This window comes from Pleuronectes platessa, chromosome 4, assembly GCF_947347685.1.
Source record: "Pleuronectes platessa chromosome 4, fPlePla1.1, whole genome shotgun sequence".
Taxonomy (NCBI): Eukaryota; Metazoa; Chordata; class Actinopteri; order Pleuronectiformes; family Pleuronectidae; genus Pleuronectes; species Pleuronectes platessa.
Genome location: NC_070629.1, coordinates 26,277,764 through 26,297,198, shown reverse-complemented (window position 1 = coordinate 26,297,198; position 19,435 = coordinate 26,277,764). Strand labels below are relative to the sequence as shown.

Sequence of the window (19,435 nt, the reverse complement as noted above, 5' to 3'; positions counted from 1 at the left end):
TTAAGACCTGCTCGCTTGCAAATTCAAATTCTCCAGGTTTGCATAAAGCAAAGGACACTTTCTTTTTTTTTTTTGAGACCTGAGAGCTTTCAGGATTCACTTTGGTACCTGCAGCAGCGTGTGTTTTCCAAACAGGCTGACATACCTGCACTCTGGCCGACAGTCACGATTGTCTGCCATTGATGTAAAATGTCACCTGAAATTGGTTGTGTTGCCTCGTGGAAAAGCATCTCCATTTCCCTTTCTGCTCCGGCGCCTTTGTTTCCGTTTGTGTGGCGACGTGTCGGGGTCACCTCTTCACGTGGAACTCAGAGGAGGTTTCATCTTCAGCGCGGATCTGAGGAGCTTTGTAATCCTCATTTATAAACTGATGCTGTGTGTTTCTAAATAAAACCATTGCAGTGTTCATTAACATTATTAGATGTTTTATATGTTTTAGTCTACTTGCCAAAAAATAAATTTTTCGATTAACGGTCTGAAAAATAATATAAATCTCCAGATAAAGAGTTAAATGCCAGAGAGAAATTAAATAAACAAACAAATTTGAGATGCCACAATCTTTTAATCTTTTAAACATTTTTATTGAAAAATTCCCCGACTGTCTAAATCCTACACTTTATAGAAAAATACAAAGTAAATTCATGGCCCAGAGACTCTACTGTTTGCAAAAGTTAATTGAAGACTTTTTTCAACACAGCTTGACATTCAGTTTGTAAAAAATAGCCCAATTGTGGATCAATTTTACAATAAATCAAGGTATGAATGGATACTGTGTGATTGACAGCTATTACTGTCCAATGGGTGTATTCCACAGGTGTAGGTGGACGTGAGCTCCCAGTCAGGCCCCAAACCCATGCTCCTCCAAATATGGCTACTTCAAGAATACAAACTGTTTTTAAAAAACAAGATGGCAAAATGCTAAAACCGAGACTGTAAAATGAGAGTTCACAAACCAATCCTCCTTTGCTCTCTTCATGATTAATAAATGCTAATGGTTTGGCCAGTAGATGGCTTTTCGTCTTTGTGACACTTCTTGTTTGACCGTCTGAATTTGTTTTACTCAACAAGAGTGATGGGTGTTGTTGTCCTAACTGTGGAGTTGCCTGGCAGCCCTCTAACATTGAAGAGGATTAGGCAACACGATCCTCACCTCTGCGTCTGTCTGCTGTCCTTTCATCGTCTCCTTCAACATCTATTTATGCCAGACCAGAGGAAACAGCTCTCAAACTCATTCACTTCTTCAGCCCGCAGGGTGTCGGTGTTATCCTTACCAACTGATGAAAATACTGAGTTTGTCCTTCTTTCCCCTCAACACCCGACAATAAGGTTGAGCAGGGAAAGTAAAACCCTCAACCCAGTGCTTCAGCGGAGATTCTCAGAGGCCGATACGTACCGCGCAGCTTATTCCCGGTGTGCACGAGTACAGAACCGAGCTGAAAAAGGGCATGTGTGCACAGCAAGTCTTCCATGGATAAACATTAAATATAAAAAGAAAATGTCAGTGTTTTAGGTTGTGTGTGCAGCTGCAGCTCTGAGTTAATCACAGGTAAGCTGCAGCCCTCCCTCGAGGTCCCATCGGCCTGACGCTAAATGGCTCAGACATCCGGTGTCTTACAGAATTCTCTACGTACATGGCCTCAGAAGTCCTCAAATTATTGATTAATGAATATGATTTATAATTAATGAGGCATATGAGGCTTCTTCAGTTTTTTCTTTCCTCTGGTGTATCTAGTTTTGTTTGAGTTGAGCTGCAAAGTTAAAAGTCTGATGTAAAAGTCTTTTCTTCCCAGAGAAATGAATGCTTGAACAGATAGATCCATCCTGGCCGGACCTATCTCATGGTTCATTGCGCCAGAAAGCGACGAGACATCCAATGGTTGAAGGATATGATTCAACTCAAACGTACAGCTAATGGTACAAATATAAAAAAAACAAAGGGATATTCAAATCTAGTCATCATGTCCAACCTCAACCCCTCACTGCACGAGGGCGGGACGAGCTGGTGACATCTAATTTGGGTTTGGCTACACGGCCCAATGAAGGAGGCGTTCTTTGTGGGCAGGACAGACCACGTCCTACTAAGGATGCCGCCACTGAATTGTGACGCGGCTGAAGTGAGAGCAGTAGCCGACATTTCCTACATGAACAGAAAGCGGCTGACCAATCAGAGCAGAGAGGGCCAGCTAGCCAATCAGACTAGACAAGGCCGTACAAGGAGGGTCTTAAAGAGACAGGAGCTTAAACTATTGATGTGTTTTCTGATCATTAGCGAATGTGAAACCTAATCGAGAAATAACCCAAATTAAAATAATAAACCTGAGTATGAACAGAACATGTCGCCTTTAAAATAGTAGCCAGAACAGGATGCAGTGAGCAGCAGTGATGCCAGTACAGATACTGTGTTACCTTTGGAAAGGGCCAGGCTAGCTTTTCCCCCTGCTTCCAGTCTTTATGCTAAGCTAATCTTCTCACTCTCCATCACAGGGCTTAACAGGGTTAAGTTTGAGCCCCCCTGTGGGTCTGACTCCAGAGTTAAGAACCACAGTGTTACTTTCATTACATCCACCATTTCCATACGGGAGGGAAATTTTCCACTAAAACCTGAAAACCTGGCGAGTGTTAAAACAGGGTTGTATAAAAATGTAACATTAGTAAAACGTTAAAAAAGAGAACAGAGATAACTCAATGAACCGATTGACCGACTCAGCTCAAGACACCTGATATAATTATCTCATAAGAAAAGGCAGCGAATATTATATGTAAAGCCAAGCAGCCACAACAACAGCAAATTTTTACCGGCAGAAAAAATGAATCTGCTGCAGGGGCTGACACCACTAAGTTCATCACAGTCAGTGACAAATGAAAAGACACTCGGTTTATGCACCAGCATGTTTTTTAGTTTTACAAATAAAGACGGTGATGTTGATCCCTTTGTGCCCGTTCGTTTGTGTGTCTGTGTGAGTCGGAGTCTTTGGTCTGTGTTTGTGTTTGTGTTCGAGTTGCATTGCGAGCACTCCCTCTGGGACACTGGATCAGGCAATTTCCTGATGTTGGGAGCGAGAGTGCTGTATAATCTTTAAAAGCCAACCGTTGGGTTCAGTCAAAACATCTGATGAATACAGAGGAGGCTGTGTGTGTGTGTGTGTTTGTGTGCACGGTTGTGTTTACGTGTGTGTCATCCTGCCACAGTGTTGCTCCTGCCGCCGTTTGAAGGGTTCGTATCAGTGGGTTTGCTTCTCATGGCCTCTGGGGTCTTCTGTTACCACTGATACCAGAGCAAAGTTCACCTCTGTCAAGGTTGTAGAAATGAGACACACACCTGACGATGTTAGACATGTAGCTCCTTCTCTGTGTGTGTGTGTGTGTGTGTGTGTGTGTGTGTGTATTCTCAGTTTATTCACTTGGCTCTTTATTTAGCAGAGGAATTCGACTAAAATCTCAAGTGTCTCATGTTTTCCTTCAACTGAGCTTTTCTCAAATCTCAAGCGGAACAAATCCTGGGTTTATATTCGCAAATCATCCATCAGGCTGATTGATGCTCTGCAGCTGTAACGTAAACTTCCAGAGACACTGGAGGATGCAGCCTGATTGATATTGTTTTTGTGGTGATGCCAATATTTGGGGGTTTAAAAAAAAGATCTATAAAGTTCTATCAGCTGCCAATTGATTATTTCAATACTTGGCAGTTTGAGGGTTTATTTTAACTGTCACGAAGTTACCACCAAATTGTTTTCACAACATTGATTCTCAAAGAAATCATTCATCTAACAGTTTTTATTTGCGTTCACACATTTGCGTTCACACGTAAGCCTCCTCCGCAGAAACTGGGGAGGATATCTGAGCTTAGTGCAGGTCTGAAATCAGCTTCAGTAAATATTAAGATATATTTAATTGAAATGTACTCGCATACAGGAAGTGCTGCGATCATTGTGGAGAGACGTGATCATTGTTCCTGAGGAATAAAGGGATTACAACACTTTTTTAATATCTAAATCTATAGTCAGACTTCTTATCTGATACTTTACAACAGACACTCAGTGATAAAGTGGTGCTGGGTTTGTTCTGGTGACATCTCTGCCTCTGTGCTGTGTAGTTCCTGCTCTTAGATCATCTTCAAATCAAACAGTGTGGGTGGAACTTTAGATAAAGTCTGATTTGCTCTTTCTGCTCATGTTATCTGTATTAACTACATGTCCTGAAATTTAAAATGCACAACTTCCCGCAGGCCAAAAGACTTTCCCTCTCCTATCAGACTCGCTTTTCTAATAGAAAAGGTTTTATCAGCCGACTGCATCAGATTCCTGTCATCATTGTTTCATATGAAACTGGCCCTGAAGATATTGATGTGAAAATAATGTGTCTTCTTGAGTTCATCACACCTTGAAGTGTGGTTGATATGTGCAGTTGTAGGTTGTTTCCCTCTCTGCTGGTGAATTTGAACATGAATGTGTTTTGTGCGCCCACCTCTCTGTCTCGCAGGCGGAGATCGTCAAACGGCTGAACGCGATCTGTGCCCAAGTCATCCCCTTCCTCTCTCAAGAGGTAAGACTCAGAAACGTCTGTCAGTGTGAGTTAAGACTGAGGTGGGTGGGTGTGTGAGAGAGAGAGAGACACACAGAGAGAGAGACACACACAGAGAGAAAGACACACACACAGAGAGAGAGAGAGGGAGGCAATAAGATAGATAGGAACCATAGAAGGAGGAGAAGAAGTGTGTGTGGTGGATTGTGAAGCAAAACAGACACACACACACACACACACACACACACACACACACACACACACACACACACAGATTATCCTAGGCTAATCCTCCCTGCTCAGGATAGGCAGATATGCTCTGAACTTATTAAATGTCTCCCACTAACATATGGGAGAGCCAGTGGCTGTGTGTGTTTGTGTGTGTGCGTGTAAGAGAGAGAGAGAGAGAGAAATCTTTTGTGTGTTTGTTTGAATGCAGTCTGAATGCACATAAAAAATTTGTTAAATACACTATACATTCATACAGTGGTGGGTGTAAGAAGTGTGTTTCTGTGTGTTTAAGGAATCTTTGGGTGAGAGTGTGTGTGCATAGTGTGTTTAGGTGATAAAACCATCATCTGGTGGAGTTAAACGTGTGTGTGTGTGTGTGTGTGTGTGTGTGTGTGTGTGTGTGTGTGTGTGTGTGTGTGTGTGTGTGTGTGTGTGTGTGTGTGTGTGTGTGTGTGTGTGTGTGTGTGTGTGTAAGGGTGGGAACAGCAGGAAGGAGTGAGTGTGAGCGCCAAAGCTCTCCTCCAGATTAGCCATGGATTAGGAGGGTTTAGGGTGGATTAGGAATAATGGCATTAGACTGCGGTGCTGCTACACAGGCCTGAGGCCCGCAGAGAGGGGAGGCAGGGAGGAGGCGGCTTTACCGCTTTGTCTCCGTGCACTGCCTCGTTTAGAGAGCGTGCATGTGAAATGTAAAACAAACATGTTATTAAAACGCTGCTTTCATGTCGACGGCGTTTGCACGTGTCTGTGTGAGCTCTATTTTTTGATTATTATTTCTGTCATTTTCTGATGTTCCTTTTATGATTATTTTTATGACAGTTGTGTTGTCACCAATGAGAAGGTGCGTCAGCTAACATACAGTATCAAGAAATAAATACTCAGATGTATTTTACCATTATAAGAAGAGGGTCATACGTATAATTTCACATGTATAGATATTAGATAGATTGCATCTATTCAAAAACACAGTTAAAGTACCTAAAGTTGGCTCTGAATTCTGGATGATATTTTCATTATGGTCATTTTTTTACTTAAATCATAATCTATACAGAAATTTCTTTAGGTCAAATTAGAATTTTTATTATTATAACTCATAATAATCTTTATAGCTAGAAAGTAATGCGATAAAGTTAAATCTTAATAAAAGACTAAGATACTTAATATTTTAGCTAGAATGACATTTTTAATCGTCAATAAATATATAAATTAAAATATTTTTATGATGAGTGACCTGCGCTTGTGATATTTAGATTCTTGTTTTCTTTTGAAACTGTGTTAGTGTGTAATTTGTACTAAACTACACAATACAACGTTTGATAATTACTTGACAATTACTACTGTTATATATGATATGATATTCTGCTCTTTCTGATTTCCCTTTTATACCTTTCACTTTAAGAAAGTGTGTGTGTTGTGTCTGTGTGTGTGTGTGTGTGTGTGTGTGTATGTGTATGTGTATGTGTATGTGTGTGTGTGTGTGTGTGTGTGTGTGTGTGTGTGTGTGTATGTATGTGTGTGTGTCTGTGTGTGTGTGAACTCGATGCTCAGGTTCATTTCCACACCTGATAAACTCTTTCATCTCTGGCTTTACTTTGATGTTGCTCTCGCTCACCGTCTGGATCTATCTCTCTCTCCGTGCCCTCTGGATGACTTTGCCTCCTTACCCGTCTGTCTCTTCCTCTTTAACCAAGTCTGTCGCTCCGTCTCCTCTTCAAACGTGTCTGTGTCTCAGGGTGTCTGTCTCTTCTTCTTAAACGTGTCTGTCTCTCTGGGTAATTGTCTCTCTCTTAAAACACGTCAGTTGCTCTATGTTGATGTTTTTGCGTTGACCCTGTGACGGGGTAGAAAGCAGGTTTACACAGAACATGTGGTTGTATAGCTGTTGTGCCACATCCGCCCATCCGTCCATCATTCATTCATTCACTAGCAGGAGCCAATCCCAGCTGACATGGGGCGAGAGACAGGATGCACCATGGACAGGTCCCCAGTGAATCACAGGGCCAACGTAGAGACAAACAACTGTAGTAGAGTCTCCGATGAACCTAACCCCACTCATCGGCTATCGTCTCAGGATGAATTAGCCTCTGGGGACAGCGGCCAATATCTTTCCGGTGTATTCAGCAGATATCGGCAAAGTCTCCGTCTTCCGATTGTCGTACTCTGTTTAGTCCAAATAGTTTCTTTCATCACACAAGTAGAGACTTTAAATGCTGTTTTAGGTCCAGACGAACGTTTGGTCAATCTTTATTAACGGGCTATCTGAATAGGAATACAGAAAAATCAAAAAGACGATAACAGAAAGTATTTCGGTCGGTGTGTTAGTCCTCTTTCCTTCTCAACAAGGACTGTTTACCTGAGGGCAACCAAAGCCTGCTGAAACACGACTGGTCAAACTAGAAACCAAACCTTCTCCAGGAGGACGTCCGTGGAGCAAACCCATGCAGACATGGAGAGAACATTCAGACTCCTCACAGAAAGACCGCAGTCAAACGTGTCACCCTTGCCATAAACTGAATGGATGGAAAATGTTATAATACTCCAAAAGTGTCTCCATAAGATACTGGAGGAGTTAATATAAGGATATTTGGACTGTAGTTAATCTTGTGCCCATTCGCAAACATGAGCCGTTCCCTTCTGACGCCACCTGTTTGAATTCTGCTCCGGAGAGGAGGAACCAACTGGCCTGTGTAGGTCACATCCGACCAACTAGTCCGCCCTAATTAGCTGCGCAATGACTTTAATGAACACTCTGGTGAGCGTCAGCCCGTGAGGAGGAGGAGGAGGAGGAAGAGGAGGAGGAGGAGGAGGAAGAGGAGGAGGAGCGCTTGTTTTAGATAAAGAGCAAAACTGCAGTGACGACTTAGAAGTGTCTCCGCTTCTCGTCTGATGGTGTTTAACATTGACTTGGTCAGAACTTTGGGTTTTTACAACATGGCCAAACTGGCAGGTGATAAAATGTCTGGATCAAAGAACAGTCAGATACAGAGGTCTCACTCTGTTGTTACACACTCACAATTGTTTTAATGGCCCCATGATGCTTTGATGACTGAGTAACCGGGAGTTCGCTGATCACAGATGTACAAAGAGTTGTGTAATGCTTTTGCAATAGATTCTTTAATGTATCTCCATCTTTATTTAACGTTATAGGAGGAATAGATTCTGGAAAAAATTTATGTTGCAATCCCTTCTATTTGACACTCTCTCTCTTATTCTCTCTCGCTCTCTCAGCACCAGCAGCAGGTGGTGCAGGCGGTGGAGAGGGCCAAGCAGGTCACCATGGCTGAACTCAACGCCGTCATAGGAGTGGGTGTTGCATACACACACACACACACACGCACACCGACACACACACACACACACACACACACACACTCCATTTCTCCCTCTCTCTCTCTCCCTCCCTCTCTCTCTCTCTCTTAAAGAAAGAGACGTGCACAGATCAAATACATCTACAACATTAAACATGAGTGTGGTTTATAGACCCGCTGTATTTCTAACATATTCATTCACCAGTACATGGTTGTTGTTAATCTACAAATATATATTATATCAATATTGTGCATCTACAGCTTTTCACATGGTCACATGGTAGAATTCAGTTGTCCAGCAGCTTTTGAGTGAGAGTAGATTCTGTCTAAACTCAAAGATATTGATTTTCAATTGATATCGTCATTCATATCAGCCTCTGATATTTCAAGAATGCTACTAATATAATTTTGTCCTTCCTTTGCTTTCCTTTTGTCTTTATCTTTCCTCATCTCTTCATCCCATCTCCCTCTTCATTTCGGGTGCTGCTTGTTTGTCTCCGAGTTGAAACCTCGGCATTAATCAGTGGTTCTGTGTTTTGCTCCAGCAGCAGCAGCTCCAGGCTCAGCACCTGACCCACGGCCACGCCATCCCCGTGCCTCTTACGCCGCACCCCGCTGGCCTCCAGCCGCCCCTGCCCCCCGGGGCCAGCACTGCCAGCCTGCTGGCGCTGTCCTCCGCGCTGAGTCACCAGCTGCCGCTCAAAGACGACAGGAAACACCACGACAGCAACAGTGAACACCCGAGAGGTGAGGCCTGCTCCGAATGGACCGTGTGTGTTGAACTGTGGGCGTCGATATGCTTGTGTGTGTCTGCGCCTGTGATGGCGTCTAGAAGTCCAGAATACATTTAAGGAAGCATCACTGAATTGTTCAGTTACTTTTTCTTCCTGCATCTTTATTTAGTTAGAGCATTCAATAGATTGTATAGTCAAATGTACATGTGGGTAATGTACAGTGGAGTCTTAAAGTCTCAGTCCTTAATCTCAGACCTCTGGACTTATACATCGTTTTAGCTTCTGTTTATCATCTTTAAATCCATGTCATATTCTGGATTCACATTAAATTACATCGTAAGTACATTGCTTTAAATCTTTCTTTCTGTCACAAGTCCATTGATGTTTCATTTATACAAATCAAGGCTAAAATATAATTTAGTTTATTTGAGATATTTTATTAAATACAGTAACAACCCTTTATGTCCCATATTTAATACAAACTCCTGAAACTTGTGACGCTTTATTTTATTCACTGATGCTAAATAGGTTTAATGTAAATAGATGTTGACGCTTCTAGCATTTCTTCTGTTAATGATCCCAAACTAATTTCACGCGTATAGAATATTCAGTTATGAATCACGTCTCCACTCGTGCTGATGCTCAGTTGTAAGTGCTCTGAACGAACAGCAGTTAAAGCAATTAAAACCTGATTTGTCATTATACCATTTTAATTGGTCCTAACCTGGAGCCATGCACCACCACCACGATGCCTCTTTTCTCCTGCACATAAGGAACGCCTGTAATTCTTCTCCGCGCTGACTCTGAGCTCAAGCATTTAATTACCCTACAGTGTGTGTGTTTGTGTGTGTTTGTGTGTGTGTGTGATTATTCTGAAGCACTGAGGGATTTTACAGTGGAGCAGAGTAGTTAACCTTGGCCTGTAGCTGCAGTGAAGCTAACAGCTGCTAACTCAGGTAACACTCACCCCAGTTGGGAGCTCAATCAATAACAGCGCACTTCCATCTCAAGCTGAGAACGAGTGAGCCCAAGGTAGTGTAATTCATACTCTGCCACATATAGTGTTATTTTATTAATATTTTACTTATTACACATAAGGTGATAATCATAGACAATGATTGACAAAACATATGATGTTAAAAATGATTAAAAAAGGATTGATTCATATTTAGAGACTAAATCTTGTGTTAGAAAAGACAACAACAAAAGAAAGTTAAGAAAATAAAAGTATATAATCTCAACTCGAGTCTATATCATCCTATTATTCAAAGCCCCATTGTTGTCAAAACCCTCGGCCTACATTACCCACAATGCAACACCACCACCAGTGGTTTACACTGAGATTTGCATATGGGGCTATTAAAGTATGTATTTCAAATTAGAATAAAATAAAGTTTATTATTATTATTATTATTATTTCATATTGTGTCGGTCAATCTGTGTGTCTATGTGTGTGTGTGTGTATTTGTCCATGTGCAATCAGACAAAATATTTCATGAGTTTTTTCTTGTCTTGTCTCTTTTGTCGCCCTCTCAGACAGAGACTCAGTCAAGGTGAGTGTGTGATTTATTTTATTATCTTCTCCCGGGTAAGAAATGTTTTCACTATGAGCGACTCGGCCATATGATTAAAACAATTATACTAGGGTGATCTTCTCCTGAGCTCTGTAGGGTTTGGACAGAAAATTACAACTTGTGCCACATTCTCAGAGATACGGCCCAAAATACCATAATAACATTCAGTTAACATTGATAATAATAACGATAAATATGAAATCAATTTCAAATTCAAGACAGATGTTTGCTCCTGATTGAAAATTGTGGTTTTTAAACTCTTCTTTATAAAATTTGAATGAAACACTTGATGAACAGCAAACATTCATTCGGTCAATTACTCTTACTACAACTTAAGTTCTATTGTTATTGATGGAAAGTATATTATGATAGTGATTGATATTGTTTTATCACCCAATTCTATAGAGAATATTTATATTCATTAAGATTTGATCCTACATAACAGATTCCACATCTTCATATTTTCACACAAATGATCACTTTTGAAATATCAATGCTCATTTAAAATAAAATCCTGACTGCAGATCATCACACCAAAATAATCTAGTAATGAAAAGACATGAATCTGCTACAAATCCCTGTATGAACTGTGCATCTGCTCCACTCGTCCCTTTTATGTATTCTACCCTTGTGCTGTGCTGAATAATCATGTATTTAAAATATCCGATATGTGAAAATGGTGCCAAATAGGAAGAGAACCTGGATGAAAGAGAATCCCCAAGATGAGCAAAGCACAAGTCTGCTTAGTGAAGGAAGGAGGGATGAGAAGGAGGGAGCAGAGAGAGGCAGCGAAACAGATCAATGTAACAACCAGCGCTCCCAGTAATTAGTCCCTTAAGCGGAGCCTTTTTTTCCCAAGGCAAACATTTGGTTTGTTGAATACTCAATGAGCAGATTAGCATTTCTTTATTCAAGCAGCCCGAGCTCACACACGCAGACACACACACACACACACACACACACACACACACACACACACACACACACACACACACACACACACACAGGCACACACACACAGATGAGTTCAGCGGGTGGTGTGTGTGTTCTCTGGTGTTTTGGAATCGGTTCAGACAGGAGGAATGTTTTAATATGTTATCTCCTGCCCCCCATGTCGTATACATCCTCCTCCACACTTACACTCAGAGCTGGAGGCACCATGATGGGAGTGATTAGCTGTGTGTGTGTGTGTGTCTGTGTGTGTGTGTGTGTGTGTGTGCGCCGCCTCTGTTTGTCAGGACTCAGTGATAAAGATAGAGAGAGCAGGATGATGAATGCCCTTCATGAGCCCACACAGGAGCGTGAGCACACGCACAGAGCTGCTCTTTGACACGGCGGCCAACAGTCACTTCATGAAACCAGTAAGCCTCTTGTCAGTGGTCTACAGTTTCCTTGGCAACAGTCCACAGGGCACACACAGGATGTGTCGATCGCATGAACATCTATGAACATCTGTGCCTTAAAGTCCTTGGGCGACCACACACACACACACACTGACAAAGGTATGCGGGTGTAGACGTGTGTGTGTGTGTGTGTGTGTGTGTGTGTGTCTGCATTCTGACTGTTGCCTGTACAAGCAGTCACTTATGCAGTCACGGTGTGTTCAAGGACTGATTCTCCTCGTGCTTGTTGTGCTCGTCTGTGGGATTGAGTGCACTTATCAAATGAAGCTAATTGTTGGTTCGGTTACTTTATCAATCGCCATTGATTTGTGCTGCTGGAGTTTTTTCTTGTGTGTATCTGCGTTGTTCCCTTTCAGTCCGACGTGATGAGCTCCTCTCAGCTGAAAGGCGACGCGTGGACTCAAGTGCTGGCTGTTTACATGACCTTAAGTATAATCACTTAAGCGTCTCCATCTTTGATTTTGCGATGTAGGAAAGAGAAATAAACTGTTAATGAGGCTGCTTTGAAGCTTAGACTGACCTTTGCGGTGAATCACCTGTTGCAGTCAACACGCCGCGGCTGGTTGCGACCCTAACACGTCTTTTTTTGGGGGGTTTGTTGTCTTGGAATCTTTCAGTTGCAGTCTGCGTCTCATAGTTAATGGTTGAATGTTTGTTTTTTTTATCTAAAATGCAGCATTCAGCGGGGCCTTCCATGCTGAGTTGGCTGCAGAGTAAGAAAGAAATCGTGTGGAACAGGAAAGATCAGAGATGGTGAACTCAGGCTCTTTGGTGTGAAACGTGGGAAAGAAGCGGAGAAACACAGAGGATCAAAGACAGGATTTACAAATGGTGGACACACAGGCAAAGAGGAAACTAGTGTCCTGTTAGTGAAAGAACGAGTAAACAGGGAAGGTGGAAAGAAAAGATGTGAGAAACAAAAGAAAGATCCAGTACAACCGTCACAGCATCGTTACTGTTGCTCCAGCCATTGAATATGTTCAAATTATATGTTTTTAAGAATTCAATCTTAATACAAAAGCCTTTTAACAGCTTTACTGAATTCCTCAGTCACAGTCTTTTGTCTTGACTCGGAAATGTAACATTTTCACATCTCCATCTTTTTCCGACAACTTGAAGCAACTCTCGCCCAAAAGTCTGTTCACAGAAGTAGAGAAAAGTTTTAAGAGCAGTTTTGAAAGCTTTCAGTCACAGTACATGATCTTATACTGCATATTATATATAATTATAGGTATCATGGTGTTTTACCTCATCTGTAATGGCTGCAGGTTTAGAATCCGAGGCCAACTTTGATCTATAAGACTGTTCTCTTCATCATATATCTATCTCTGATTATTAGAGCAACACAACAGAGTCAAGCTCTTTGTTAGACTGAAATAAAAAGCGCACGTGTAGAGGTTACAGGTTCCTTATCGGGACTTGCTGAATCAATTTGAAATGGGAGGCAGATAAGATTAGGATGTGCTTGTAAATTAATACTTTCACCGGGCCACACTGAGCGGGTGTTCACTCTCACAAAGCTCACGCTGCCGCCGGCGGAGCCTTCATTTGTCTCTGCAGCGAAATTAATTTGCCTTGATGTTTTTGAAAGAGCTAATTTGCAGGCTAATTAATCGAATCAGTCTGGAAAGAGAGGGGGAGTGTGTGTGTGTGTGTGTGAGTGTGTGTGTGTTCGTGTAAGTTTGTGTGTGTGTTGGTCAACTTGCTCTATGTCACTGAAAAATAAACTAGCACCTGTATACACACGGACATCTCTACATTGTTTGCCCATAGTGTGCATAGTACTAAAATCTACAGGTACAAGTGCTGCCCGTCCACACACACACACACACACACACACACACAGACACACACACACACAAGCCGAGCCCTTACTCCTCCCCCCTACCGAATCTTTGTCATCAACACTTGCAGCACGGCAAAGGGCAGCGGAAAGGTTGCGAGCGTGAGTTAGTGGAAAGGTCGAGTTAAAGGTCCTGCTTTATTTTTTCTTCCCCTCCGTCCGTGGTGTGCCGGGTTGAGGAGCGCCTCCCAATGAGAGCGGGACCAGCAGGGACAGGCGGAGCAAGGGGGGGGGGGGGAATGTTTCCTTTGACCTTATTTTGATCCGTGCTTCTCAAAGGGGATTAATCCTGCACTAATTGTAATTCAAAGGACGCCAGATTTGATTACAAACACACAGAGACATCAATGGAGCTCCTCCTCCTCCTCCTCCTCCTCCTCCCCCCCACCCTGGATTTCAAAATAATGCCGCCGAGTTCAAGCCACGCTGGCGGAGTCAAACTGTCAAGGATGCGGCGCTGCTTCTGCATTGTGTGATGCAGTACACGATGAAATGCTTCTGACAGGCAGAGGAGATTTTAAAGTGATGTGGAAATCCAGCCGTGGAGCGGATCACACAGTCATTACGTGTCTGCGTCGTTCGTCTCTGTCTTTCTGTTTGCACCGATGACTGCTGGCTGCACGCTCGCTGCCAGATTCGTCCTTATTGTGTAGCCCTGGAGAAGTCCTGACACATTCCAAAGAATTTTAGAATATAAGATGAAGCTTATATTTTTGCCTTTCACCCTGTGCAGGGTATAAAAAGAGTAATTTCCTTCAATCTATCAAAGTCTACGTTCGCCTTGAGATTCCTTTCTCCCTCAGCTTGGCCCACAGTCGTCTGCAGACCATGTGGAATTACATTGAATTAGTTTTCTGTGTCCATGGACAGTAAGAGAATTCCAACTTACAGGGTGTTAACCTTCACTTTTAATTTGATTTGTACAGTCATGTCTCTCCGCAGTGAGTAGCCGACTGTGTATATTGACCTTGGAAACTATTAAGTTGACCCACATATAAGCTACTATTGCCCATGTGGTATTAAAGGGTCAGTTCTCACAAACCAGGATAGAGAACATGTTGATTTACTGTGTATGTCTGTGTAATCTCTACTGGTATCTAGTCGTGCCAAAGACTGTATACACAACACAACAGCTCCCCAAAAGTGAAGCCGAACTACAATATCCCAAACCACTATCTGGGATATTGTAGATTGTAGATCAATTTTGTACAACATGAAGAAGTGGAGACGCTTCATCCATCTCTTTTTACACTCTGTGAGTCATGCAGATGGTTTTGGAAATGTTTGTGCAGTTTAGGAGATATTCATCTCTTGAGATTTTGTATTTTGTGTTCGCTGATATTTTGAAAATCAACAGGAAAGAGTGCGGCCACATCTTCTGATCGTCCACAGAACAAGATGTTCTCTCTGGTTTGTAACAGATACAGATGCACATGTTGCATTCAGTACAATCTGTGGTCATTTTTGGAACAGAAGAACATTTTTATTACTGCTACTATATCATGAGCTTCAGGTGGTGCATAGTTGATGTGTTTTTAGAACAAATAAGTCGGTTTTCTTCATCTACTGATAAGTTAAAACAATTTGTTTTGTTTGCTTGTTTCCTCCAGAGCTCGTCCGTGTCTCCCTCGGCGAGCTTCCGGACCGGAGAGAAGCACCGCAGCTCGAGCGATTACTCCTCCGACAGCAAGAAGCAGAAGACAGACGACAAGGAGCTGACCTCCACGCGCTACGTCAGTGAAGATGTAGAAAGATAACACTTTATGAGTCGAAGAAAAGATTGCGGCAACAAAAACTGCAGTCGGAAATAAATGGAGCTGCGGGGGGGGGGGGGGGGGGGGGGGGGGTTAGGGTCAAGGCTGGGGTCTTGTATAATTGTAGAAAATATAAAAAGAAAAACACTTGCAAATTGAAAGAGGATTGATTTAAGTAGTTTATGGTTCTTTTTGATAACTTTAATTAAAGCCTTGATTTTATGATTAACCTAATTTCATTATCATCATTATGCATAATTTCATTCAATATCAAACTAATGGGGGTGTTGTGTCGTGTCACACACTGATGATATGTGTTTTGATGGACAATTAATCTAGGCCGATGATTTAGTTTTATCCAAAATGACACATTATACCAGCAGTTTCTGTATGAACTAGGATTTAATGTACATTTATTTAATTTCAAAACAATAATGCTCTTTCTTCTGTGTGCCAGGAAAGTGATGGAGAGAAGAGCGATGACAACTTGGTCGTGGACGTCTCCAACGAGGTAAAAACAGTTCCGACATCTTTTCTGTTGCCTGCTCTCAACGAAATAAATCCATCTTACCCTCTTGTCCTCGTCTCCCTGCAGGACCCCGTGTCTCCTCGAGGAAGCCCCGCCCACTCTCCTCGGGAGAACGGCCTGGACAAATCTCGCCTGTTGAAGAAGGACGCTCCCCTGAGTCCGTCCTCCATCGCCTCCTCCAGCAGCACGCCGTCCTCCAAGTCCAAAGAGATTAGCGTGGTGAGTCATCTTCTGATTCTTCTCTTTTTCATCAAATCTCCGGGTAGGTTTCTATATTTAGACTTTCAGAAATACGTTATAAATGATTGTGTCAAATAAGGTACTGAACAGAACAAAGGTTCAATATCTTTGATGGAAAACTCGGGAGATGATACATTCTAAGTAAAAGTTAAGTAAACAGCAAATCTATCAAACAACATTTGTGATGACTTTACCTGTTTTGTGTGTGTTGCAGAATGAGAAGTCCACAACTCCTGTGTCCAAGTCCAGCACCCCCACATCCCGCTCTGATGCCCCAACACCCAGCAGCACCTCCACCCCCGGCCTGAGGTCCGCACCCACCAAACCAATGGGTGTGGAGACGCTGGGTGAGGGTTCCATTCACTGCGTCATGTAACTTTATAAAATGAAAATGCACAAATGAATATGACCTGAATTTATAGTCTGAGTTTAGGCCTTTTTAAAGCTTAATGCTCATACGTTGTGTTTGAGAATAATATCGGTAAACACAGGATGTTATATTTTAAAGTAGACCAATGACCTGTTGCTTTGATATGAGAGCACAGAGAAGACGTTACTCTTTAAAACTTCAAACTCAGACACCGAATGCTACAACTTTGTCCCTGTGTCATTTTGTCCCCACAGCTCCTGGTCTCCGTACGCCCCTGGCCGTCCCCTGCTCGTACCCCGGGCCGTTCGGCATGGTTCCTCACCCGGGGATGAACGGAGAGCTGAGCGGGGCGGCAGCAGCCTACAGCGGCCTGCACAGCATCTCCCCACAGATGAGCGCGGTGGCGGCCGCTGCGGTGGCAGCTTACGGGCGAACACAAGTGGTACCAGAACGCACACAAACACACAACACATACTTTGGAGTTAAAATCATAGCTGCTGCATGTGATCAGAAGAAAATTTTATTTGAAAACCAGCTTAATAAGGCAAACAAATAGAGAGTAGTATTACTTTATGAGATTGTGTGATGTGCAGGTAAAAACCATCCACAGATCAAGAATAAAACCAGACTAAATTTGGCAGAAAGGAAATATCATTGAAATATAATCATAAAATGCTGCTGAAATAACTGTTTAACTGCACTGGGTGTAGCTTAAACACCTAAATACCCAACAACTTTATTTATATTTTAATATCCTGAGTATTTGTATGTACTATATAGTATATAAGTTCTCCTTAGTTTATCATTAAATCCATGCTGACTGGATTTGCTGCCTTTATTGTTTACACTATCCTCAGTGCAGAAGCTGCAAACGTTAGTATTACTTCATTGTTTGTGATTAATACATTTTAATTCCAATTTAAACTTGCAGCTTACAACCGACAGACGCACCAAACTAATCACCTCTATTATATAGTTTTAGTTTTAGTATTTTCAGTAGTTGTGTGTTGAGCTGGTTTTAAACTTCACCCTCATGTTCTTCAGGTGGGATTCGATCCTCACCACCACATACGTGTCCCTGGGCTTCCTCCCAACCTGTCCGGTATTCCTGGTGGAAAACCGTAAGTGTCCTCCTCCTCCTCCTCGTTCTCAGCTGTTACCTTTATTTCCTCTTGTTGTCTTTCATCCGTCCCCCCCCCCAGTCTCACCCTCCCTTTTTCTCCCTGTCAGGGCCTACTCCTTCCACGTGAGCGCTGACGGACAAATGCAGCCTGTGCCTTTTCCTCCGGACGCACTGATCGGCCCTGGCATCCCGCGCCACGCACGGCAGATCAATACCCTCAGCCACGGGGAGGTGGTGTGCGCTGTCACCATCAGTAACCCCACGCGTCACGTCTACACCGGCGGCAAGGGCTGCGTCAAGGTGTGGGACATCAGTCATCCGGGCAACAAGACCCCTGTCTCCCAGCTGGACTGCCTTGTGAGTGAGCTGCACTGACCCTGACATACATGACTGATACATGAAACCACATTTTACATCATAAATGGTGAAAGTACAGCAAGTTTTTTGTTTTTTTTAGCTGTGGCTAGAAACACGTTTATGTATTTGTCACTTTAAAAGACAGTAAAAAGTACTTGTGTGTGTATCTGTCACTTCAGAACAGAGATAACTACATCCGCTCCTGTCGACTGCTTCCTGACGGCCGGACTCTCATCGTCGGGGGGGAGGCGAGTACTCTGTCCATCTGGGATTTGGCCACACCCACTCCTCGGATAAAGGCCGAGCTGACGTCCTCAGCGCCCGCGTGTTACGCTCTGGCCATCAGCCCCGACTCCAAGGTCTGCTTCTCCTGCTGCTCCGACGGAAACATCGCTGTGTGGGATCTTCACAACCAGACTCTGGTCAGGTACGGAGCCCTGGTCACGCTACAGCCCCGATGGTTCCCAAGTGGAACCCTACTGATGTTGGTTTTCAGGGGGCCAATGCTAATTTTGAATTTGTCTGCAGGCAGTTCCAGGGCCACACTGACGGGGCCAGCTGTATCGACATCTCTAACGATGGGACCAAGCTGTGGACCGGAGGCCTGGACAACACGGTCCGGTCCTGGGACCTGAGAGAGGGACGGCAGCTGCAGCAGCATGACTTCACCTCCCAGGTACACACAAATCTACTTTGTTTTTTACAATACTTAGGGCCCGAGCACTGACAGTGTGAGGCCCTATTGAAATTGTAATGATTATTATTATTATTATTATTATTCAGGCAAATGAATTGGCTTTTGAGGGCTTTAAATGGCTCAAATTCTTACCAAAATTTGAAGAAAGTCATGAGGAATTTTTCTACTTACATTTTGCATTTAATTTAACACAATTTTTGAGTTAATTCAACTACATTTTTCAACTAAATTTGACTCAAATATTTAAATTAATCCAACTCAATTTTTCAAATAAATTAAACTCAAATTTTTCATTAATCCAACTAAATTTTTCAAATAAATGTAACTAAATTTTTGTTAATTCAAATCAAATATTTGAGTTAATTCAACTAAATTTTTCAAATAAATTTTACAAAAATTTGTCAAATAAATTTTACTAACATTTTTCCAATAAATTTAATTGATGAATATATTTGTACGCTAAAAAATAGCTATAAATTAGACTTTTTTTGTTTTGTGATTAAACTAAAATGCAGATTTGATGTAAACTGTGCATCACAGGACAAAGGACAGTTATTTGCGTTTCGTGTACTCACACCACTTCAGGCTCCGATTTATTGCAGTAATTTTCTGACTCAGCTCTGAACACTTAAGCAGCCACTGAAGGTCAGATTGAGCCTCTGTGTTTCTGGCCTGTCCTCAGATACCTTTAACATTAATAGGGCTGGCAGTTAGAGTTTACTCTTTTTTTCAGGTGAGGGGGAAGAGCGGC

General features: G+C 42.5%; 1 protein-coding gene across 9 annotated transcripts in view; it reads left to right on the top strand.

Annotated features, from left to right (window-relative positions):
* The window catches only part of LOC128437834 (transducin-like enhancer protein 4), a 35,216-nt gene that overhangs the window by 7,204 nt on the left and 8,577 nt on the right, over window positions 1-19,435 (top strand). The window contains exons 5-17 of one of the 9 annotated variants that reach the window (XM_053420118.1): window positions 4,480-4,542; window positions 7,981-8,055; window positions 8,609-8,807; window positions 10,331-10,347; window positions 15,225-15,347; window positions 15,826-15,879; window positions 15,964-16,116; window positions 16,352-16,484; window positions 16,762-16,949; window positions 17,552-17,628; window positions 17,738-17,987; window positions 18,167-18,414; window positions 18,516-18,663. In XM_053420118.1, coding sequence (XP_053276093.1) covers window positions 4,480-4,542; window positions 7,981-8,055; window positions 8,609-8,807; window positions 10,331-10,347; window positions 15,225-15,347; window positions 15,826-15,879; window positions 15,964-16,116; window positions 16,352-16,484; window positions 16,762-16,949; window positions 17,552-17,628; window positions 17,738-17,987; window positions 18,167-18,414; window positions 18,516-18,663 — 1,728 coding nt within the window. Of the gene's footprint in view, window positions 1-4,479; window positions 4,543-7,980; window positions 8,056-8,605; window positions 8,808-10,330; window positions 10,348-15,224; window positions 15,348-15,825; window positions 15,880-15,963; window positions 16,117-16,351; window positions 16,485-16,761; window positions 16,950-17,551; window positions 17,629-17,737; window positions 17,988-18,166; window positions 18,415-18,515; window positions 18,664-19,435 lie in introns of all 9 variants that reach the window. The other 8 variants (XM_053420117.1, XM_053420122.1, XM_053420121.1 and 5 more) reach the window with 8 other exon arrangements.